The sequence below is a fragment of the Nicotiana tomentosiformis genome, chromosome 2, assembly GCF_000390325.3.
Source record: "Nicotiana tomentosiformis chromosome 2, ASM39032v3, whole genome shotgun sequence".
NCBI classification, from domain to species: Eukaryota; Viridiplantae; Streptophyta; class Magnoliopsida; order Solanales; family Solanaceae; genus Nicotiana; species Nicotiana tomentosiformis.
The window spans coordinates 82,649,429-82,675,664 of NC_090813.1; the positions used below are offsets into that span (position 1 = coordinate 82,649,429).

Below are 26,236 nucleotides of genomic sequence, written 5' to 3' on the forward strand. Positions count from 1 at the left end.
ACAAAGTGATATCGAACATCAATGTGCTTCGTCCTTGCATGATAAACTTAGTTCTTTGCTAATTGGATAGCACTCTGACTATCACAAAATAGTGTGATATTTTCTTGACCAATACCAAGATCTCTAAGCAACCCTTGAAGTCAAATTGCCTCCTTTACAGCCTCCGTAATTGCCATGTACTCTGCCTCAGTAGTAGACAAAGCAACCGTTGACTGTAAAGTAGACTTCCAACTAACTGGTGCATTTGCAAAAGTAAAAACATAACCAGTAGTTGATCTACGCTTGTCCAAATCACCCGCATAATCTGAGTCACAATATCCAACCAGATACTGACTATCTTCCTGCTCAAAAATCAATCTAACATCTACAGTATTACAAATATACCGTAGAATCCATTTCACAGCTTGCCAATGCTCCTTTCCTGGATCATGCATATACATGCTTACAACTTCGATAGCATGTGAAATATCAGGTCTTGTGCAAACCATTGCATACATCAAGCTACCAACGGCATTCGCATATGGCACTCTTGACATATACTCTTGTTCAGCTTCATTCTTCGGTGACATAGCAGTACTAAGCTTAAAGTGAGGAGCAAGAGGAGTGCTAACCGACTTCGTGTTCTCATTCATGCCAAATCGATCTATTACTCTCTTCAAGTATTCTTTTTGAGATAGATAGAGTTTTTTTGAATGTCTATCTCTTTTTATCTCCATGCCAAGAATTTTCTTCGCCTCACCCAAATCTTTCATCTCAAACTCCTTTCTTAGTTGAATCTTCAACTTCTCAATTTCCTTTTGACTTTTGGAAGCTATCAACATATCATCAATGTATAAGATAAGATATATCAAAGATCCATCTTCAAGCTTGCGCAAATACATACAATGATCGTATTTGCTTTTTTTGTACTTCTGCCGCAACATAAACTTGTCAAATCGTTTGTACCATTTTCTAGAAGATTGTTTCAATCCGTACAACGATTTTTCAAGTTTGCACACCATATTTTCCTTTTCATCAACTTTGAATCCTTCTGGCTGAGTCATATAGATTTCCTCTTCCAAGTCTCCATATAAAAATACAGTTTTTACATCTAACTGAACTAGTTCCAAATTCAATTGTGTTACCAAAGCCAACAAAACTCTAATGGAACAGTGTTTCACGACTGGAGAAAACACCTCATTGTAATCAATTCCCTCATTTTGAGCGTACCCTTTGGCCACCAATCTTGCTTTGTAGCGAACATCTTCTTGGTTGGGAAATCCTTCTTTCTTTACAAATACCCATTTGCACCCAATTACTTTCTTGCCCTTCGGGAGATTGGCCAATTTCCACGTGCAATTCTGATGAAGGGACTGCATTTCTTCATTCATGGCAATCCTCCACTTATCTTCTTCTGAACTTTGGACTGAACTTTGGACTGCATCTTTATAAGTGGTAGGAACACCATCAGTTACAAGTGAGGCTGCACAAGCCACCGTCTCTATGAGACGAACAAGTTTCTTTATTGTTCTTTTTGGCTTGCTGGTTGCTATTGATTCAAGTTGTTATTGGGGTTTCCTGAGTTGGAATCTCCCCTTCCACTGACTCTTCTTCCAGGGAAAAATCTTCTATTGTTTCCTCGTTTTCTCCCTGTGTTGGGAAAATTAATTTTCCCTCAAACTCCACCTGCTTTAAAGCACCACCAGTTTGTTTGACATCTTCAAATGTCACGTTATCTGTTATGGCGGATTCATCAAAGGTAAAATCTCTACTGAATATAACTTTTCTTGTTTCTGGATACCATAATCGGTATCCTTTGACTCCAGAAGTAATCCCCATAAATATAGCTTTCTTTGCCCTCAGATCCAATTTTGACTCTTTCACATGATAGTATGCAATTGAGCCAAACACATGTAAGAAATTATAATCTTTAGCAGGTTTCCATACCATTTTTCAAATGGTGTCTTGCCTCCAATAGCAAAAGATGGTAGACGATTAATGAGGTGGAATGCATATGTTATTGCCTCAGCCCAAAATTCTTTGCCCAAGCCAGCATTGGACAACATACACCGAACCTTCTCCAACAAAGTCCGGTTCATGCGTTATGCCACTCCATTCTGTTGTGGTGTACTTCTGACGGTGAAATATCTCAAAATGCCATCATCTTCACAAATCTTATTGTAAAGATCATTTTTGTATTCTCCACCGTTATCTGTGCGAAGACACTTTATCTTTCTGCTTGTTTGAGTCTCTATCATTGCCTTCCATTTGCCTTTCATAGTATACACCCACACTTTTCGGGAAAAGTCATCAATAAAGGTTACAAAATAATGTTTCCCACCTAATGAAGGTGTTTTGGAAGCACCCCAAACATCAGAGTGAACATAATCCAAAATACCTTTAGTATTATGGATTGCTGCTCCAAATTTAACCCTTGTCTATTTTTCCTTGACACAATGCTCACAAAACTCCAAATTACAAGTCTTTACTCCTTTTAACAATCCTTGATCTGATAAAATCTTCAAGAATTTTCCTCCGGCATGTCCCAAGCGCATGTGCCATAGCTTGGTTACTTCTGCCTCCTTGTCATCACTGGATGTCATTGTTGGTGTCCCAATAGCTGTACTACCGTGATAGTGGTACATGCTATTATTTCGCCGAATTCCCTTCATTACCACTAGTGCACCAGAGCATATTCTCATTACCCCATTTTCTGCAACGACTTTGAGCCCCTTTGACTCTAGGACTCCTACAGAAATGACATTTTTCTTCAATTCTGATATATATCGAACATCTGTTAATGCTCTGATCAATCCACCATGGTTCCTTAATCGGATTGAACCAATACCATATGCGGTAAGAGGATTGTTATTTGCTGTGTGAATAACTCCACATTCTCCTTCTTGAAAATCAACGAACTAGTCCTTGTTGGGACACATATGATAGCTACAAGCTGAATCCATCAGCCATATGTCGGATGGTTTGAATGGCTCAGTTGTAACTAGTAAGAAATCAGAGTCGTCACAATCAGCTACATTTGAATCCATGACAGCCTTTTCATTGTTAGGTTTGGCCTTGTTTTTCAACTTTGGACAGTCTTTCTTCCAATGCCCCTTTTCTCGGCAAAAGGCACATTCATCTTTGCTGGATCTGGATCTTGACTTGGATCTTCCTTTTTTCGTTCTCATATGATTTTGAGAATGACCTCTCACGACCAGTGCTTCTCCTTCTCCACTCATTTGTTTTTCTCTTTTTTTTTGTTCATAGCTGTACAAGGCAGAACAAACTTATTTGAGAGATACTTCATCATTCCCATGAAGTAGAGTAGTTTCGAGGTGCTTGTACTCATCGGAAAGTGAACTTAATAACATTAAGGCCATATCTCCATCACTAAAAGTCACGTCCATATTCTGCAAATCTGTCGCCAACTTATTAAAGCTTGTGATATGATCATTCATTGTAGTACCAGGAACATATGTGAAGCGTAATAGTCTTTTTTTCATGTAAAGTTTATTTTGATTGTTTTTCTTCAAGAATTTATCCTCCAACGCATTACACAATTTACTTGCAGAAGTTTCTTTTGTGTATGGATACTTCTGTTCTCTTGCGAGGTAAGATCGAATGGTACCACAAGTAACGCGGTTGATAATCTTCCAATCTCCTTCTCCGATATTGTCTGGTTTTTTTTTCTATGGCAATATCTAGCCCTTGTTGAAAAAGGACATCAAGAGCCTCAGCTTGCCACATCCCAAAATGTCCTGACCTATCAAAAATTTCAACTGCAAATTTCGCATTTGACATAATTTTTGTCATAAGAGAAGATGCCAACGATGTATTACTGACACCTGATGTGGACTCTTAATTTTTATTATCTCCCATTTTGCTACAAATACTATTTATTTGCTGACAATACAGAACACCAAAGTAATTCTTTTCTGATGTGGAAGTTCAGACTATGTTGCAACTACAGAGCATACTAAGATAGAACCTTGGCTCTGATACCAATTGTTGCGGAAGCCGAATATATAGAGAGTGATTAAATCACAACTACTATATCTAAAGGTAGCAAATAAATAGTAAATGAGACAATAATAAAATGAACACCAGAAATTAACGAGGTTCGGCAAAATTTGATTTTTGCCTAGTCTTCGGACACAATCAACTCAAATTTATTTCACTCCAAAAATACAAGTGAAATACTACAAGAGAGAAAGAAGATTCAAATGCCTTAGGAGATAAGAAGGCAAGTAAGAGATGTTTACAAATGAACAAAACACTTACTATTTATAGAAGAGAAATGGCCTTAATAATGTCATGCATGACATCAGATTAAGTGTGAACACGCAATGTATATAATGAAAAAATGCAACAACAACAACCCAGTAAAATCCCACTAATGTAAATGATGAAAAATGCATCTACCAATTTCTTCCTAAAAGGGAGTTTTAAATGTTCACAATAGTTCACATTAATCTTGTCAAAATTCAACACTAATTATAGTTCAAATATTCATCGATTCAAAACATGTTTATTGTCAAACGCTTTTATTAATTACTGTACTAGCAATGAGCACATTCATCAATGTGACAAAATGAAAATAGATGTTGTACAAACTTGAAACTTATATTGTATGTAGTTTTGTTATGTAGTAAGTTTGTGTTGTATCACTCTTTTCATTATACACGAGCCTAAGTTATAGTATAGGTTGGACAAGTTTGCATATATTTAATATGTGCTAATATATTGGAACCATTATATTCTTTTTCGACTCGTTTGTGTCATACATGTCATTAGATGAGATTTCTCCCTCACATTTAGCATATACAATGAAGCGAATATATCTGTCTCTCAGTATCCTCGATCAGAATCTTCCAAACACCTGTTCGCCCCATCAATGCATTTGAACATATTTTTTTCAAAAACTCTAACTGCTTTTTGAAAATCTAATATCCAGCTAAAGCGGGTATATATTGGGCTATTTTTGTACCTATAGGAAAAATTCCAAATATTAATTGAAATATAAATTTGAATTTACGAGTTAAAATAATTATGAGAAAAAAATGATATCTGCCTAAAATAGAAAAAAGTTAGTACTCTATTAATTTCGTCTCATGAAAAAAAAACTATATCAAAACATAACTTATAGCCTGTTTCGTCAAGTTTCTCCAAGTTCAAAAACATTTTTTCCAAATTTAAAGTGTTTGACCAAGCTTTTAGGAGAAAAAAAGTGCTTCTGAGGAGAAGCAAAAACAGTTTTGAAAAAAAACAATTCTCAAAATAAGCTGATTTTTCCAGCTTGGCCAAACGGGCTATTATAATTTTGGTCCTTATCATAAAGCAGTTAAAATTCGGGTCGTAGTTAGCAACTTCTCTACGCGCGACATACCGCATGCCATTTAACAGAATGACACAGTTACCCACAAAAATAAAACTATTTACTCTTGCCTACCCATTTATTTTTCTACCCATCAAACTAATTATATTTTCTACCCATAATAGTCTTTGTGGGAAATTTTCTCTTTTTTCTCCAAAACTTTTTTATTTCTATGCTTCTTTTCTTTTTTTCCTTTTTTTCTTTCTTTTCTCCTTTTCTTTTTTCTCGTTTTCTTCTCTTTTTTTTCTTTTTTCTTTTTCTAATTTTATTTAACTTATTTTTTTATATTCTTTTTCTCTTCATAATCTAATTTCATTTACATTTTTCACTATTTTTTATTATTCTTTTTTTTATACAATAAGAAAAAATAACTGATATAGTAAATATTTGTTCACCTTTTATTTTTTGATTATAACTAGTATAATATACCTTTTTGTCTTTTTTCTCATTTTTTAAATTCAATTATTAAACTGAAATAATATCAGTTGTCACGTGATCTAATTCACTGAATATCACATTGACTGTTGCTGAGCACAATAAATTACATAATCAGATTCTAAGAATTAACACGTGATTGCCATGCAAATCTTGATCTCCTTTCCTATAAATATCATTATACACTCGACCATTAGCAATAACACAACCAATTATGGAGCAAGACAACATAATCTACGGCCACCAAATCTCCATATATACTAGTTAGAATAGAAATGATAATAAAATATTAAAAAATACAATAAATTATAAGTAGCAAAAAAGACTTCTAGTACCATATGATACCAATATGGTATACATGTATACCAACAGAGTATATGATTGCTCTAAAATATTGCTACAACTATCTGCGACTATACTATTGTACCAAAATATTAAAGAATGCAATAAAAGTATGATAAAATTACATACTCGCATTGCAAGCTAAATATTCACAAAACAACTTGCTCATTCCGTATACTAACAGGGTATATAGTTGTATGGGGTCGTTCGAACAATTGCCTATAACTATAAAAACTATTACTCCGTACATAATACACATAATCTATGTCCATTGGCACAAAAAAAATTCAGCACTGCAAATCATGTTCATATAAATAATTTCAGAATATTAATCACTTAAAAATGCAACTAAAACAATCAAAAAAATATTCAAACTACCATATGATACCTATGATACCAATATGGCATATAACTATATCAACATGGTATACATCTTTACTAGTTAATTTTTGGCAACTGTATGACTATACTACTATTACATAACACACATGCATAAAGAGAAAAATAAAAAAATAGCGTATCACATATTAATATAATAAAGTATTTCAAGATATTGTACTATATTACTATTATTAAAAGAAAATCAAATAGTGTACCAATTAAATGCAGCTAATACAACCAAAAAATGATTCAACTAGCATATGATACCAATATAGTATATAACTATACTAATAAGGTATATAGTTGTACGAGCTCGTTCCAACAACTGCATATAGCTATTAAAACTATTACATAATACACAAAATCTATGTTCATAGGTACAAGAAAATCCAACACAGCAAACATGATCATATAAATCATTTCAGAATAGAATTCACTTAAAAATACAGTTAAAACAACCAAAAAATATTCCAACTACCATATGATACCAATATGACATATAATTATGCTAATAGGGTATACAATTCTACTAATTAATTCTAAGCAACTATACATGACCATATTACTATTACATAATACACATGCATAAAGAGAAAAATAAAAAAAATATTGTACCACATATTAATATAAGAATGTATTTCAAGATATTGTACTATAATACTATTATATAAAACAAACGCATAAAGAAAAAATCAAAATGATTACATAATACACATGCATAAAGGAAAATTAAAAAAATTCAAGATAATGTACTATTCTACTATTACTAAAGAAAAATCAAATAGTGTACCAATTAAACGTAGCTAATATAACCAAAAAATATTCCAACTAACATATGATACCAGTATAGTATATAGCTATACCAACATAGTATACAATTGTACGCAAAGAGTTTAATTTTTTTTAAATTCAATTATTAAACTGAAATAATATCAATTGTCACATAATCTAATTAACTCAATGAGAACTTATGCAATGAATAATACCTCCATGGAATTCCATTAATGTTAATAAATATTATTATTTATTTATTGAAAATATGGACAACAATTGGACATAAATTTAGGACAATCCTTTTAAAATTCATCACTTATACGCTATTTCAATTAAATTTTAAATTTAAAAGTTAAAAATAATAATAATTTTTTTTAGAGGATTTATCGTGCCTAGGTAAAATATTCCTCATCATGTCTCCACACAGTAAAAGTGATTGTGTATTTGCAAGTTAAAGGAATATTGAGTTTGATCATTTTAGTTATAACTTCTCAAAAGTTTACTCTACGGTTTTAACTCAAAAATACCCAAAAACAAACTAAGGAGAGGACCTTAATTAGAAGAGGACAAATTCAACACGTTGAGACTGATGAAAAACATATGGGTCACAGGGTCAAAAGGGGAAATGGGTAGTCGGGTAATTAAGTTAGTGTAATAAATGTAAATAGATTCAATGTAGGTAAAAGCAGGTAGTTATTTTAGTTTTTATAGGTAGCCTGCGTTAATTTCTCATAAATGGCACGCGGTAAGTGGCGCGTATAGAAGTTGCTAACTACTGCCCGGTTTTTAACCGTCCTTTCGTTTGTGGTCACCAATTCCCACTCGCTTCCATAAGAGCGTGCTATTCCATCTCATAAACTCTCTCATCTGTTCCTTTGTCCATTCTTATTTCTTCCTCATCCCCCAACATGCCATTTCAATTATAGGAACCTTCATTTATTCACAAGTGGAGTTTCTTTTTGTTGAAATTTCTGCTCGTATCAATTAATGATTCCTACTACCTAAAAATATTGTTACCGCTTGCGTGTAACATAAAGAAATAATGAAATATTTCCAAGAAGATTCACACTTATTCTAGTATTTTTCTCATTTAATAGGCTTGTATTGAAAGACATTACAACCAATTAACTACATTAGCTTGATAGATCATGAAATAAATAATAATTTTAAAATATAAATAAAATTATCCAAGATTCTCCCTTGAGGAGCCCACAAAAACTAGTCGTATACAATTATTTCAACAACACGATATTAAATTGACACCCAAATTTTGAAAAGTATTAGGAAGTGATATCGATTATTTCCACTTCTTTTCATCTTTGACGATTGCAACACATTAAAGAGTGGCCTTTTCTCAGGTTTTAAAAAATCTTTTTATCCTGATTGATTGATGACTCAAAGGTGATGAAGCACGAAATTATGTATAAAATAATATACATAAACGATTAACCTAATTTATTTGTGTCCATTTGATATTTAGTCAATAGTATTATAGAATTCAAAGCAAAAGGTCGTCCGCCTATCCCAAATACAAACTTGACCAGTTTGAGGGTTTTAATGTGTAACTGCTATCACTCATGCATATATAATATATCGGAATTAAAATTTATGCAAATTAAATGAGAAAAAATCACATAGTATTTTTGTCTTTGCTGATATTTAAATCTGACATTTCATGATTCTATTTCACTTCATTGACCATTAGACCACACTCTTTGGTATTATATTTAGAAATAACAATAAAACCTCTCATGTTATTAACAATGAAGATGATTTATAGTCACAAAATATTTATGTCTTATTTTAAACTACAAGTTTCAAAATTTTCTTTTCTTAAACTCTATGTCCAATCAAACAACATAATATATAAATTGAGACGAAGGGGTACCATATATTACAAAAAATCATAATAAATATTTAATTCTAACAATAATAATAATAACAACAATAATGCCACTTATTATTTTTTTTAACACAAACCACTCTCTCTTATCCATATTATATGTTTGTTAAGGTTTTGGCACGCCTCTTACGAAATATATTAGGTTTTATAATGATGGTTTAGGACCTTGTACGTACCTTGATCATTCCACCATATACGTATTATCTCCTACTAGCAGAGTATCGACTACTAAGACTTAGAGAGAGAAAAGTAAAACATCTAACAATTTTTGTCTATAAATCTGTTTAAAGGTAACACCAACTTCATTGATTTTAAGCCAGACCATTGAACGCCTCACAACAATATTTGTCAGGATCAACCTTCGTCTCTCTTTAAAGTAGAGTAGCTATCCAATTTCTACATGAGAGTAACTGCAGCATAAAAGATAATTGGTGGCACTTTAGATAATGACGTACATTTTTCTATTTAAAAATGTGAGAGGTTGCTTTTCTTTATGCCCTTTTTTTCTGAACCTGAAAGTGGTGTACACTCCTCTTCTCTGTAGAATATGAATTTTATTTCCTCTGTCATTAAACAAAGCTGTGTAATCTTCTTTTCTAACATGGCACCTGCAATATTTTGGCACACTTGGTTAGCAATAATTTGCATTTTCTTTTCTGGGTTCATAGTGTCATGTCATGAGACAAATAACCTTATTCTCAAAGAAAATCCAAACCAAGTTTCATCTTCAAGCAATTTCTTGTTTGGAACAGCCTCTTCTTGTTACCAGGTTCTTCTCACACTTCTTTCTCATTCTGTTTTTAAAATCTATTTTCTTGAAATTGTGGTACCACTTTTTCTTGTTTTCTCCGCAGTATGAAGGAGCTTTCCTCAGTGATGGGAAGGGCCTCAATAATTGGGACCTTTTTACCCATGAAGCTGGTGAGCTTTTAGAATCTCAATTTCTTCTAGTGTTTGCTACACGGATTTTATTTACTGCATTTTTACACTACCAATAATTAGTACTCAAGTAATTTATTATTTTTGGGTGTTGTTGCAGGTCATATTAAGGATGGGAGCAATGGAGATGTTGCTGTTGATCACTACAATCGTTATTTGGTACTTAATTTAATTGATTATTGAGCTCTCTTTTTTCTAAGTTTAAATTCAGTAATTTCTACTGCAAACATAGAATCCGTGGTTGTTGATCGGAGATAGAGAATTGCAAGGTGAATGAACTCTGCTTGAACAAGTATCTTGATATTGATGGAGTTAAGTGTGTAGTCTTTGAACTGATCCAGACACGTAGGTGAAAGGACAACTGGAATTTGTAGATTTTTGGGATATTTTATGGGTATAATCATTATTTTGTCAATATTTGGGGGCATATATGATAAGTGGCTATTCCTTAGATAAACATTAATTATAATATATTTTATGAGCCCCACAAGCAATTCTTTTTAATACCCTAAATATTTGGTTTTGAAAAGAATAAGGACTCAATAATGCCTATTTGGCTTGTTAAACAAATAGTTAGATACTAGTATGTGAAATGGAACGCAATAGAGACCCTCTGCTTTCTTTCATAAGCTAATGTTTGTACATTTTTGGGACATCCAATGTAGTCATTGTCCTTTTGTTTAAACTGTATGAGGATTTCTTTGTAACTTGTGAGATAATTGTGGTAGTATATTTTCTGTCCCACAACCAGAATATGTAGAGGCTGCTAAAGTTGTGGATGAAAGGAAAAAATATGTGGCTGGTGGATTTTTGTTTTCCCTTTCCTTCCCCTGTCATAGGCCCCTCGGACGGGGAGTACTGGCTTCTAAGCATTTCAAGGGCTCAAACTCGGCCCCTACCCTTCTACCTAGGGTCAGATTCACTATACAAAGGGTAGTAAATAGTTAAGTGTAGTAATACTCTGCACAAATGAAGCTAGAATCATGAATCCGAACCTACTTCTGCCTTTCCTTCCAAGACGTACAAGGAAGGAGCAGGTGTTTATCCCACGGCGGGGAGAGTTAGGGTTAGTAAGTGAAGTTTAAAAAAAAATTGGAAGGGAGAGAAGATATCTAGCTGGGAGAGGTGTTACAAGGGGACAATGTATTTCTGTAGCTTGCATAATCTGTATTACACTAGTTTTTCCTGGGGGGAAATGCCAGACCAGTTGATATGGATCTATAGTGAGGGACATTGTAGTTAATCATATGGTTTAAGCAAAATTAATTTTGGCCTACTGAAAATCAAAAAGTTATCAGGGTATCATGAAATGCTGCTCACAACAATAAACTAGGTTGGAAGTACTTATGATTTAACAACTTGTGACTTTTGGAGATCATCATTCAAGAAACTCAATCCTGAGAAGAAAAGGGAACAGCCTAATTTGTGTTAGCAAGAACAGTAAGATCTTTCTTTGTAACTAGGATCTAAAGTTAACACTGGTTTTAGTTTGTCAACATCATATGAAAACAGATAAGCCCATATGTTTTGTTGCTACTTTCAAAGCTAATTAAACCAGCTTAGGATGAGGAAGATTTGCAATATAGCAAGACTGGGTTGCACCAGATTTGGTTTTGCAAGAAGTCAAGGAGTTCCAGAAGAGTTTGAGTGAATATTAGACCAAGTATTACAAAAATTATAGAAGTTCAAAGCATGAAATTAAAGAATTCTAATATTTTGTAATAAAATAAAAACAGGAGGACGTCAAGCTTATGGCAGATATGGGTGTGAATAGCTATCGTTTCTCTATCTCATGGGCAAGAATTCTGCCCAGTAAGTTATAACTGTCACTGCTCTCTTTCATTCATCTTCAACAAATAAAACTCCTTATTGTCATTTGCATTGACAATCTTTTTCTTTGTTGATTGTAAATTTGACTCAGAGGGAATATTTGGAGATGTTAATATGGCCGGAATTGAGCACTATAATAAGCTCATTGATGCACTCCTACAGAAAGGTTAGCTCAGCTTCTCTTGCTAACAGTTTTAAGCTATCGATAATCCAAAGTGTAGCTAAGTAAATTTTTGGGCTCAGACAACTTATTTATGTGCTGTGAATTCAGGGATCCAACCGTTTGTCACATTAACACATTATGACATACCACAAGAACTTGAGGACAGATATGGTGGTTGGCTAAGTTCACGAATACAGTAAGTAGCTGGTCCCATCTTATACTTTAAGGTAGCTGTAGATTCATTCAAAACCCTATAATGATGAACAAGTTACACTCATGTTGTTGGGGTTGTATTTCAGGGATGATTTCAGCTATTTTGCAGACATATGCTTCAAATATTTTGGAGACAGAGTCAAACACTGGGTTACCATGAATGAGCCTAACCTCATGGCTGATCGTGGCTATAGGACGGGGATTTACCCTCCAGCACGATGCTCTGGTATATTTGGGAATTGTAGTGCTGGGGATTCAGAAAGGGAGCCCTTCATTGCAGCTCACAATATGATCTTATCTCATGCAGCTGCTGTCAGCATTTACCGCACAAGATATCAGGTTCTTTTGATGGCTCTATATCCTTTCCCTCATTGCCATGTCAACTCTCAACATGGCATGATCTTGCAGAATTAGTCCAAATAAGGATAACCCCTTTAGTTGCAACGCTATTTTTTGGCTCGTCTTTAGAAAAGGAAAGGAACACTAGGGAAAAGAAGATATCCCTCATAAGTTTCTAACTGTTATGGAGGAAATAAAACAGGAAAATGGTATATTTAGAAGACTAGAGTTCGAAAATTTATGCTTTGAGACTCCGTCCTCCTCTATCTAGCAAACTACTATAATAGCACTAAGCCCATCTATTTTGGGGCTCTTTTCCTTTTCAATCAACCTTGACAATGTAAGTTCATTAGAAGACCATGTAAGTATCAGTAACATAGTCTGTTTTATGCTGCTATTCAGAAAAGACAAGGCGGCATGGTTGGAATTTCTTTGGATATCCAATGGTATGAACCTTATAGCAATTCCTCAGAAGACATAGCTGCAACTCAGAGAGCTCGATCATTCTATGTCAATTGGTAAGCCTTCTTTATCAGTAACTCAGTTATATAGTCTGGTTTCTTGTGCATCAGAGAGGAAAATAATGTTCTTTGACTGAATACCCCTTTGCAGGTTTTTAGACCCTATTATATTAGGAAGATATCCTAAAGAAATGGTACAAATTCTGGGATCTAATCTGCCAGACTTTTCAGTGAATGATTTGAGGAAGTTGAGCTACGGCCTAGATTTCATTGGCATCAATTATTATACGGCTAAATATATCAAAGATTGCTTATATTCTGCCTGTGAACATGGAAACACTTGGTCAGAGGGTTCTTATTTTGTTACTACACAAAAAGATGGTGTCGACATTGGGCAACCTGTATGTTTTCTCATCTTTAATACTTTAGTATTCCTCATCTTTTAACCCACTCTGCATACTATTACTAGCAATTTGTACATTGCTGAAATTCTTTCTTTTTTCCAAACTTTTAAATGAATCAGACTGAAGTCGACTGGCTCTTTCTGTACCCACAAGGGATGAAAAAGATTGTGATTTACATGAAGGACAGATTCAACAATACTCCGATGGTTATCACCGAAAATGGTAAGATGAAATGAAATTTCGCATCCTTGTCATTTAGAAGTGAGATGCAAGATGCAACTAATGACATAATTGGCAATGTTGCAGGAATTGCTGAGAACGAAAATCTGAATCCTTCAATAACGGATACCTTGAACGATGTTCATAGAGTGAACTATATGCATAGCTACTTAACTTCATTGGCAAATGCAATCAGGGAAGGTGCAGATGTAAGGGGGTACTTTGTTTGGTCCCTTCTCGACAACTTTGAGTGGCTAGATGGATATAGCCTAAGATTTGGACTTCACTATGTCAACTTTACAAATCTCCAGAGAATTCCAAAATTATCAGCCACCAGCTATAAAGGGCTCATGTATAACTTTCACATACAACTAGAAACACATACTGTCCAGAAATAGCGGAAGAAGACAATGCACATAAGGAGGCTTGTGAAGAAGAATTTCATTTAGGTCTCTGTTGTTGGAAGGCAGCTGGCAATCAAACAATAATTATTGAGCCTGATCCCTGCCTTCATACTGCACAAGTTAAGCTCAAGCTTAACCCTTGTATTCATTTTAATGGAACTGTATTCACGTAAAGGAGATTTATTGATTTTGCAGAAATATTCTGTTGAAAGCTGAGTTCTCTCCATTTTTTCTCCCTTTCTTCTGTTAGGATTCAACTTAATGTTCCAATATTCTACCAAATGGGTGTAATCTCCAGCTGTTTTTCTAAGTTAACTCTTATAAACGAGCTCATGCTAAAAAAATTCAGCAGATAGGATGTTAAAGTTATATATTCAACAAGCATAGACTATTATAACAAACTCGCTGACACTATTTCATAAACTTTAATTACTATTTCGTACTAAACATTGATCGGACCAAGCATGACAGCAAATCGTATTTACATCCCTCAAAATAAGAACTGCCAGAGCTTGGCTAAGCCATAAGATTCAGTGAGTAGTATTACCAGTCAATGGATAAAAAGGGCATGAGCCTGAAATATTTATGACATGCTCTACTACTAGTCTACTATAGTAAGATTCACCGTTACACTGAGGGATTTTGAATCTTTGTCAATGGAAGACTAGCATATGTGCAGATCATTGCTTCAGAAACTCTGAGAGTAGGGCAAAGTGTGAGGTACCTTCAATTAAAGACCTCAAATATGCTGATAAATTTCTCTTCAAGATCCGGGTAATTTACCCACCAATTCATGACTCAAGACTATTGCACAACTACACACTGTAATTCAGTAAGTGAGCCTTTTCCTTGCAGCTCATAGTATGATCCTAGCACAGGCAATTGCTGTGATATATAAAGAAGTGAATATCAGCTATAAACACAAATAACAAGTCTTGTGTGGATGTTAAGATAGCACACTGTAGTCATTAAAGGAAATACATCAAATGAAAGGTGAACAATTCTTCCCCAGAAAAAAAGTGGTGGTTGGGGGGTTAGTAGCAACTCAATTCTTTTGCTCAGCTGTTTAGCATCCCAAGATTACAGCATAGCCATGCATATGTAACATGCAAATACATGAAATTTCACATCCGACAAGTCAGCAAGTTAAAGAGGAAAATCCTACTAGTATGTTCCTATTGCATCAGTCTATAATCTAAGATCTTGCCGCCCCCCTCAAACCCTTCTTCTTTCTCTTCTAGCTTTCTCACAAAGAGAGAGTGAAGCACAGGAGATTTAACGGTCAGAGAGAGGGGAACTTCAAAAGGTTTTCATTTGCCTTTGGTGCATAATAGATGGCAGAAGTTGAATCTTACTAAAATCTAAAGCAAAATAATGGAACGGAAAGGTTACTAAAACCCCTTAAGAGATAGAAGATACTCTCTAGTTTACCATGGTTCTCAAATGAAACTAATGTTGTATAGTGATTGCTAATTAAAGAAGCTCTTACCTTATGCGGAAGAATTTGCCCGTCCTGCCACGCTATTCTGATGAAGCCAGGATTAAACATTAGCACAAGCTTTTATCTACCTCCACCAAGGTGATCTGGCCTCATAACAGTGCTCGCCGTCGTCCCATGAAATCTGGCATGCCTGAAGACCTATGGCAACACTAGGTTCCTTACCATGTTGTGCGATCCACTCATCTATTGCAAGTGATTTATCATTTTCGTTTGTATATAGTTTTTTGTTCTTCCCAAGTGGGTTACTACCAGGACTGACCATTTCAGCAATTGCAGCTGGCATATACATCGCGTCACCCACCACTGGTGCACTACAGGCAGCTAATTGTGCTCGAATCTGCAAATTATGACCACATATCATCAGAATATCAGTGATTCCCAAGGCGTAGATTATCAAAGAAACACCATTTTGAGAAAATTACTGCATTGGTTCCCTTTCAAATCTTCATTTTTTCGAGATTACAAAAACCAGAGATGAACTTTTAACAATAACTATCATTCATAAACCAGTTTATGCATGATTAAATAGTTTAACCATGTTCTCTCTCTCTCTCACACACACAAAAAAAAATTAATGCAGACTCCTCTTTGGACCTCTAAAACAACGAGTATAATATACTTTCAGGTAGCCTGATTCGAGATATTAGGCCTTTTCCCTGTCTAATACTTGCAGGAATAAAACCTGATCATAAGCAGGTGAAAAAACTTGCACTTGCAATCACTCAACTTTGAAACATCAAACTTGAAAAATCCTTTGAACAGAAGGAAATAATACATGAGGGGAGCAGAAAAATGGAATTTAAATACCTGATGCGTCCGACCAGTTAGAAGGTTGATTTGGCACTCATATGCAAAGTCTTTCAAAGGCCATCCACAGTCCTCAATGTTGTATGTGCTCTCAATTTCACTCCTAGGCCAGGCTACCTTCTTGCATTCTAAAACCTCAAGTTGGCACAAATACCATCCTTTCACAAAATCTGCAAAGCATAGATGCCAGAGGAAAATATGAGCACTATTCTGGAAAGAAAACCCAACTCCTTATGGCAAACATCAGTATCATGGGTTGTTCCTGAACGGTGTGACATGGAGATGTACATATAACATATGATCCTTTCGATGGCAGCTGTTTTGTGCTATAGAGAAGAGAAGATTGAGGATAGCCACTAGCATAGCAACATCTGATTAGTTATTTGGATTTGATACTTATTTTTCCTCACTATTCATCCAATGACTCTAAATCGATCAGGTATAACTTTTTACCCACCTTAGAAATCTCAAGTATTAGTATTATCAAGTTTTATCTAATTGTGATAAATTCTCATTCTCTCTCTCTCTCTCTCTCTCTCTCTCTCTCTCTCTCTCTCTCTCTCTCTCGCATAACAATATCTGATTAGTTATTTGGATTTGATACTTATTTTTACTCGTTATTCATCCAATGACTCTAAATCCATCAGGTAGTCCACCTTAGAAATCTCAAGTATTAGTATTATCAAGTTTTATCTAACTAGTCTTCTAGTAAGCGCGTTGCGCGTGTACCCTAACTCAATGAGTAATTATTTTAAAATTTTCATAAATATTATATTAAAAATTATGGTTGACTCATAAAAAATAAAAATTTAAGCTTCTGAAATTGATGAATATTGGTACTATATTATGAAACTCTGCCATATAGAAGTTCCCAATCATCATTCCAAATATTCAACTTAAATAAGTTCCAATTCTATAATTTCATCTTCTTAACTTCATAAGTTATCATGCTTCCCTTTTAATTTCATCAAGAACATCATATTTTTTTGAATATCTTATGAAAATTATTGTTGTTTAAGTAATCTAATTCAGAATTCAAAATATTTTGTTTGAACTTGTTTTTAGAAAAATTAAATTTAGTTAAACATTTTGTGTGACATACTTTTATCGCAACTATTCAAAGATTTGTCAAATAATAAGAATAAAGAAATCAACATTTTTTGTCTTTTAGAGATTTGAAAGTGCATGTTGGTTTTACAACTCCTAGAAAAATAAAAGCCTAAAATTATTAATTTTGAACCAATATTATACCATTAATAATCTGATATTAGACACGTCTAATTAAAAAAATCAATAAAATAATTGATGATAAATTATAATTTATCTAAGTAATGATAAAAATATTATTTGACTTTACAATAAAAAAAATAGTCACATTAAAATAAATTACAAATAACACTATTAGTTGATCTTAGAAGTCGAATTTTGCATCTAATATACCTTTTAACATGCTTAATATTACGTGTTTTGAAAAATTAACTTACTTTTAACCTACTTTATTTTGCACAATTATTGCTAAAGAAATAATTTATATAAGTAAAATTTTACTCAATAATTTTAAATTTCTAAATATTAGGAGCTCCTATATTATTCAAGGAAAGATTTAATAGCTATAATTTTAGTTGGTTTTGGACTACTCAAATTTTGGAAAATAATTAAATGACTATTTTGTCTAGTTTGAATTCTACTTTAAAAGGGTAAAAAAGGTGAACAACATTTCGCTAAGGGCTTTCGTGCTTTTAATATAGTATAGATTGTGATAAATCCTCTCTCTCTCTCTCTCTCTCTCTCTCTCTCTAAAGCAGATATAAGCATGAGTAGTGTTGTCAAAGGTGCGCTTAAGCCCTGAAGTGAGGCGTAAAACATGTAGAGCTCTTCGCCTCGCTTAGCGGGCGCTTCAGTATCATCATCAAGGCTTTAAGGCATAATTCTCCTTTCCAATGAGCGTAATACTAAAGAGGTGACACTAAACAATTGATATGTCACTTTATCGTTATTTTTCTTCAATTTTTTTGTCCATATTTGTTATTCAAGCTTATCATTATTAGTCTTGGACTACACATACATATTTGTATTTTTTTCTCCTTTGCGCCTTTCTTCATTAAAGCCCACGCTTTATTTTGCGCTTAAAGCCCAACAGACCTTAGACTTTTTTGCGTTTTTCTCCTTTGATAACACTCATGGCACTTTCAATCTTTGTAGCTTACTTGCTTACCTTCAGACACAAGTCTTGGCGCCATATTAATAGGACGCATGTAGTGTGTAAGTATTCCGATCGGCACCGGAGCAGCAGCCAGCGCAAGATAAAGCTTTTTGACCTTCTTCTCCTGCCACATAATAGATGAAGTTATTGAGAATGCCTAATGGTACACTCCACAAAGGACCTCCATGGGAAGGGCACTGGAAGTTGTTATTCCCTAAAACTCTCTATCAAATCTTTTGTACAGGTGAGTCTCACCCTGATTTTTCCATGAAATACTGAACAGTACTCCTTGCTTCGAGCTAGTACAACGCTGCACGAATTAGAAATCATGACAGAATCTCTTTTTTTTCAATAAGTAAGAAATCGTGACATACTATTTCACCTCTATGATTGACCTTTGAAAAACAAATTTATGTAAGATAAATACAGCCAAAATGATACCATCCTTCAGTGCAATTGTCAATCTGATGGGTAGTCTGTAGTGGAGCTGAAAATCCTAATGCTCTAGTAGCAAATGTAGCACAGCTTTCTTCAATGTTATCTGTAGTTCCTCCTACCTTAAGTTGTCCGTATCCAAAAGAGTTAGCTTATTGGTAAAGGAAAAAGAACAATAATAACCTAGTACAACACAAAATTAGTAGTAAAAACTAAAAGCTGAAGATATAATGAGAGGCACACGAATGTAAGTTAGAATAAATGTTTTGACAGAAATGGCTATTAAAAAATATCAGCTATATAAGAATTTTGATCAACGGAGAATAATATATTTAATTAAGTATTTTTACTCACAGATGTACCAGCAGGTTTGTCCAGAATCACATAGTCGTCGGTTACAGCAATAATACGAGATTTCCAGTCAATGTCATAGCACCTAATCACATCAAATTACAACATTACCTTCTCGCTAACAAAAAGTCATGAGCTAAAGTAAGAAGACAGATCAGTAGTTACCTTGGAAAACGCTTAGGGTGTACATGCACCCGCAAATAAGTTCCAGTTTCAACAATATCATCAGCATGAGTTATACGAAAAGTCTTTTGAGCTTCACGTACAGTTTTTCCTTTGATTGAAGTTCGCTTTCTCAGAACTGATGGATCTGTAACTTCTTCATACACTTTAATTTGCTCAGCGGTGGCAGTCGGGGGTGGCTTAGGACATACGAGCGCATAATACACAGCCCCAAACTGTATAAGATCTTCCACATATCTTAATGATGAAAAACATTGGACAGGATATCACTTAACTGATCCAAGATAACTATCACTCAACTCATCAGTGATCACTCCTCAGGATGTATATTAGATAGTATTAGAATATGTAGGAACATAACAAGTTAACGAAGAACAGGACACTAAAGAAAAGATAGAAACTTACAATGGAGGAAGATCCAAAGCTTTACTAATATAGTCTAGAACAGGCCCTTCTTTTGTGACGACAAGATGCTCGACTCTTGGTGGGCTATTCTGCAAGGGGCATGGCAGCAAGCGTCCATACATAAGATGGCTGAAAAGGTGAAATCAGAACAAATAAATCAATAAGATCAGTATAACAAATCATAAGTATCAAATTGGACACTAGCCTGGTGAGGGTTGATGGAATCACAGACATATCTCTGCCCCATCAAACAAAATTGTTAGTCGCATTTACAAATTTAAAATTACAGTTGCAATACACTATCAATTGAAGCTTCCTGCTCTTGTTTAGCCTTTTTAATCTATATAGCCAACAATTGAAGAAACCATTTTGCACCTAATGACCAGATATGTCAAATTCGGGGCACACATACATGAGCAGCACTATTGCTGTCCACTCCACTGTCCCTATCAAGTGAAATCAACACATATGAAAAGGGGATGCAAAAGCTTCCACATACAAATGCGTTTTTTGTTCAATTTCTACTAATAAATCCGGATAAGAATATGTTTAGTGCATAATATAACATTAGTGCATAATATAACATTAGTGCTGCTCTAGTACAATTAGACCTTTTTATTTAACTTTACATACATATTAGCTGGTTACACAATGATTTGAAGGAAAAAAGTTTTGAATTGTTTTAAAATTACTCCACTGCATCCAGAAGCTTAAGCTCCTAGAGAGGATGTGAGACTAAGCTAATCGAGAACATTTTTTTATGCACTTAACTACAGTAAACAAAATAGTCTAACTATGATAAATTAAATATAGAGCAAGACAGTTTAACAAATGCTAGAATGGCAAAACAAGAATTACCCATTTGAGGAAACAGTGTGAGAAGGTGAATTGACATCAGACAAAGCAGTGGATTGACAGCTGAAGCCTCTGCTGCAAGAAGAAAAGACCAAGTCTTGGTAATGATTCTTGTTCTTGAGGAGGCGGCTACGACTTGAGGCTAATGTATGCAACAGAGTAACAGGGGAAACAAACCCATTTCGCCAATTGGGTGTCCATATTCGAGAAGCAATCAAACAGTTGGTGAATATTGGAGTTAAACTGGCAGTGGCAAAAGTCATGGTCTTTGTGGTTCTTGGAGGGTTTAAGGTTGATAGGTGAGTGAGAGAGAGAGCGAGAGAGAGTTAAGTTTTTAACGGAAGTACAAGATTTTGAGACAAATAGATTTGGAAATTGCCATTAGCTCTTTGTATGTTTGGGAAATTATATCCAAATCCCTAACTTTTTGTGATGCACAAAAAAGTATAGAAAAACTAGGAGTACAAGCTAAGATTGCTGCAACTTGCAAGCCGGGTGTTTGGGACTGTGTAGTTCTAGGCAGGGCAGACCCAACTTGTACGAAGGTACGAGAGGTTTAGCTGAACTTGCTTTATCAAAAAAAATTAATTATTTTTATTTGTGAATTTCATTTTCGGCTTCATCACTTTTGTTATAGTCGTAGGAGTATATTATTTTGCTTATTGTTGCTTTGTTGTTCCTTTTTTTATCTTTGTTTTTCTACTTCTTTTTATGACTCCTTGCAATTCTTATTAAATTTTATTTCACTTCAAAAAAATTTAAACCACAAAGTGAACTTTGGTTCTCTTTTTCATAAGTTTTACTTTATTGAAATTATTTGTAATCTTTTAATTTAATTTAGTTTATATTAAAATTGTTAATTTGTGTTACACTCAAAATTTTAGTTTGGTGTACAATATCTTTTTCTTGAATCATTTTGGATCAATTAATTTAGTTTAAAACTCTTTTTTCCAGTGTCTTTTGTTTATAACTTTGTACGTTAAATTTTTTAGATTTTTTTTTTTGGAAACCCCAGAAAAACACGCAGTCGCTACAGCCTCTATCCTTCAGTTGAGCACTTGGTGGTGAGCACTCTGTGGTGAGCACTAGGTAAATCCCTTACTGTGTAATAGCCTGCAAAATACACAGAGGATATAAACCGCACTAGGCAAATCTTGTGCGATAGGCTCGACCCAGAAGACATTGAGGGGGGATCGATCCCAGGTCATCTGTATGGATGACCGCCCTCCAAACCAACTACGTCATCCCCGAAGGAATAATTTCTTAGAGTTATAGTACGATTTTTAAGTTGGTTAAATATTTTTTGGTTGAAATTGCTAAATTGTTATTTTATATAGATAAACTTTAAACATTTAAAGTAAATAGGTTTTCTTTGTTTCTTTTTTTAAAAGATTTCCCCGACTTTTTAAAAAAAATAAATGACTTCATTTTGAAGTCATGTGATTGGAAAAAAAAACATTCCACAAAAGGTGTGAACTAGGGGTGGCATATGGGCCGGGTCCGATACTAAGTGGGTTTCGCGGGCCCGATCCTAAGTGGGCCGGTCCTAAGTGTGCCGGTCCCGGGCCTAAATGGTCATAAGCGGGCCCAACAGATACTTTCTATTTTTTAAATTATTTTTATACAAGTTAGAGAAAAAAAATGGTAATAAAAATATCTAAGGCAATTCCTAGTAAATTATATTATAGAATTGTCACCTAAATTTTTTAATTCATATTTAAAGACAAAAAAATTGTAAAGAGATATTCAAAGCAATGCGTTATAATATATATACTATACTATAATATATATACATCTTAAGATATATAAGCTTATATTCGATTTACTATATATACATCTTAAGATTTATACATTAATATTCGATTTATATACTATATATACATCTTAAGATATATATATATATATATATATATTTATATACTATCGAATATGGCTTAAGATATATATCCATTCTTACTATATACATAGTATATAAGCCATATTCGATAGTATACATCTTACGATATACTATATATACATCTTAATATAGTAAGATGTATATATAATATATACTATATTATACTATATGTATAGCTTAAGGTATGTAAAAAGATAAAAATATTGTAAAGAGATATTCAAAGCAATGCGTTATATTTTTATTATAGCATTAAAAAATTATGGCAATATCTTTCTTAGTCTTCCTCCCCCCTATGGAACGAGTACAATAAGGTGCTAATACCACCATTGAGAAGAAAAAGAAACTAATCAAGATGTGCCAAAATACAAGTTACATATTAATTTACATGGTATCTCTTACAAATTTCATAAATCCTTCAAGGTCCGGAGGAATTTCCGTTGGTGGTGGCGGAAATGAAGCTTGGTCATCACCGCTTCCATGCGAAGCATCATCCTCCGCAAGTTCAACTAGCATTTCTTCATAAGTTTCGTCTACTTCTGGTTGTGATTCAGCAAATCCAAAATTTCTTCTTTACGAACGGATCCAATCTCTGAAAAGTATTGATTTTTCCAAGCTCTCCCTCATAGACGCTCTATAATCACCGAGTTGAAGTCTTGCTTGACTGAAAGTGCTCTCTGATGCCGCTGTTGAAGCTTGAATAGTTAAAATATCTCGGGCCATCCTTGAAAGAATCGGAAAGTATTTTTCTTTGTCCTTCCACCATTCCAAAATATTAAAGGAGACGTCGGGATTCACTTCCTCAATTCCCTGTGACAAATAAATTTCAAGCTCATTTAGTTGTGAAAAATCACTAGTACTAGAACCTTGGAAACCCCTGAACCCTGCCCAAGCACTAAGTGCTCTTACTCCCGCAGTTCTTTTAGATGATTGAGAACTAGAAGAAGAAGAAGTTGGAATATTTGGTCTAGCATGATCTAATGCAACTTGATAAGCATTATAAATAGTTTGAACATTTATTTTAATTGAGGCTATTGCGCCCGCAAGTTTAGACAACTCCTCATTTTCAAGTGCTAAACCATTATAAACAGTTTCATACCAAAATTGAGGACCTCCTAATTTCATAGTAGGATTTAACAATGCAGAAACAATGCAGCAACACCATAAATAGGAGGAGTAGGGAAAAAATATTTTTTTAATTTTTTTCTCATGGAATCAATAGCAAGTTGATAAATTTCTCCACCCTCTGAAAAATGATCAAATAAATTTACAAGTTCTGCAATATAAACTAAACAGTTAGAAATAGTAGGATAATATTGCCCACAAAATTTATTTGTAGCAATATAAATTTTTTCTAAAAAATCTACAAGCATTTTAACATTAGCCCAATCCGTATTTGTAAGGTGCTCATCACCATCACTTACATGAGCATTATACGTTGAGTTTATGGGGTTTCTATATTCATATGCAACAACTAAACTTTCATACATGTAGTTCCATCTAGTTGGACAAGATTTAGGAACCTTTCTTTCTCTTAAGCCAGATTCATCGCATCTTTTAAAATATTCTCTAAGTCTACTTCTACGGTTTGAATAAAAAAACCAATTAAGAGCCATTTTAACCTTTTCAATTTTAACATTTAAAATTCGCATACCATCACCCACAATTAAATAGTAAATATGACAAATATATCTAACATGAAAAATGTTACTAAATGCAGGATTTAGTGCAGTGGTAAGCAAGGCTACAACATTTGTGTTACTAGTAGCATTATCCATTGAAACTGACATTATTTTATCACTAATGCAAAAATATCTACAAATATCTGTAATCGTGCTAGAAATAAACTGCCATGTGTGACGTGAATTAATTATTCTATAAGCAATAATGCGCTTTTGCATTATCCAATCCTCATCAATCCAATGACTGGTAACAGTAAGGTAATCATAGTCATTACCACTTCTACCAATATCAGTTGTAATAGCAACACGACAATTTATATGAGTAAATAAATAGCGCAAATATTGTTCATATTCATGTTTATATTTATAAATATCACTCTTTACGGTTGTGCGAGAAAAACCTTTATAAGTAGGATTATAAACTTTTCTAATATAATGCACAAAGTGAGGGTTAGAAGAAAAACTATAGGGTAAGCACATAACAGTAATTATTTTTGCCAATTCTTCCCAATCTTTTTTTGGATCATAATATAAAATACCACCGGTAACAGTATTAATTCCCGATTGAAATTGATTTGACCCGGTACTGAAGTCAGCCTGACTAGGTGCACTTGTCCCCTCGGCCAAAGCTTTCATACGAAAATACCTAGCTTTATCTTGAGGGCGTAGCAATATGTGTCTAGTCAAACTTCTCGTCCCTCCCCAACTTCCAACATATTTAAAAACTAACTCTTTGCCACAAGTTTTACACTTAGCCCTATTTTTTCTCTTAGTTGAGTAAAAAATGACCAAACAAGAGATGTTTCTCCCCATTTAGAAGGTTGTCTAGAAAAAGTAGGGGCAGTAACAGGAGGGTCGGACGGGGGGTCATTTGGATTATTATTAGTTGGGTTAACTTCAGGAGCATGACTAGTGGGTGTATCGTCATCCGGTTGCGTTTCATCAAAATCTATTTCTTCATCATCATTTTCATCAATAGTTGGATTACCATAAAGAACATTCATATATTCATGGTTTAATTGTTCACCTGGTGCAATATTATGGCAAAATTGACTCTCGATAAATTGTAATAAACTATTATCACTATCAAGAATAGGAGGTGTAGGACGGGTAACAGGTTTAGGTCGGGGAGTCGGGGGAAGTGGAGGAGGAACATATTGGTCACTAGATTCACCACTCTTGGATTTTCCCTTATTTTTACTAAATATTTTTTTTAGGGAATAAGCCATCTTAATTAATCAAGCAAAGTAAATAAAACAAACAAAACTATAATATTAAAACTTAAGAGTTAGAACGAGTTTATCGAATTGGCGAACAACTTGTTGAAAATTAATTATCGTTGAAGATTTCAATTCACCAACTTCATAATTTTGCACAAATTGTAACAATTAAGTAAGCAATTATAGAAGAATATTAGAGAGATATTGAGAGAGATTGATGATTTTGTGAGAAAAATAAAAGAATGAGGGGGTATTTATAGTTGAAAATAGGAAAAAAGTATAATTATAAAAAGTTTGGGGTTAAAACAAAATTTGGGGGGATAAATGGCTATTTTGCAAATAGCCAACGACTATTTTGGCAGACCAAACGGCTAGTTTTTAAATGGCCAAACGGTCAATTTTTTTTTTAAAAAATTATCCGTTGGACCCGTTTAGAACCGCTTGAACCGGCCCACTTCTCAGCCGGTCCCGGTCCTAAACGGTCCCGGTCTCGCGGGCCTCCCCTATGAGACCGGCCCACTACCCGGCCCACCACTCCAC

At 34.1% G+C, this 26,236-nt stretch overlaps 2 protein-coding genes across 2 annotated transcripts; one reads left to right on the forward strand and one right to left on the reverse strand.

The window, feature by feature from the left end:
* The first annotated feature begins 9,481 nt into the window (after positions 1–9,481).
* LOC104115503 (beta-glucosidase 18) lies at positions 9,482–14,376 on the forward strand. The gene is made up of 11 exons (XM_009626159.4): positions 9,482–9,957; positions 10,043–10,109; positions 10,228–10,286; positions 11,864–11,939; positions 12,049–12,123; positions 12,229–12,316; positions 12,420–12,672; positions 13,075–13,190; positions 13,285–13,534; positions 13,657–13,759; positions 13,844–14,376. Exons 1-11 carry the CDS (start codon positions 9,736–9,738, stop codon positions 14,152–14,154), a joined length of 1,620 nt encoding a protein of 539 aa, XP_009624454.2. The 5' UTR covers positions 9,482–9,735; the 3' UTR covers positions 14,155–14,376.
* Positions 14,377–14,493: 117 nt separating this feature from the next.
* LOC104115504 (RNA pseudouridine synthase 6, chloroplastic) lies at positions 14,494–21,350 on the reverse strand. The gene is made up of 10 exons (XM_009626160.4): positions 20,904–21,350; positions 20,046–20,174; positions 19,623–19,877; positions 19,461–19,542; positions 19,113–19,228; positions 18,927–18,981; positions 18,684–18,795; positions 16,469–16,638; positions 15,650–15,998; positions 14,494–15,045 (listed from the first exon to the last, which is right to left on the reverse strand). Exons 1-9 carry the CDS (start codon positions 21,161–21,163, stop codon positions 15,726–15,728), a joined length of 1,452 nt encoding a protein of 483 aa, XP_009624455.1. The 5' UTR covers positions 21,164–21,350; the 3' UTR covers positions 14,494–15,045; positions 15,650–15,725.
* Between the last annotated feature and the right edge of the window lie 4,886 nt (positions 21,351–26,236).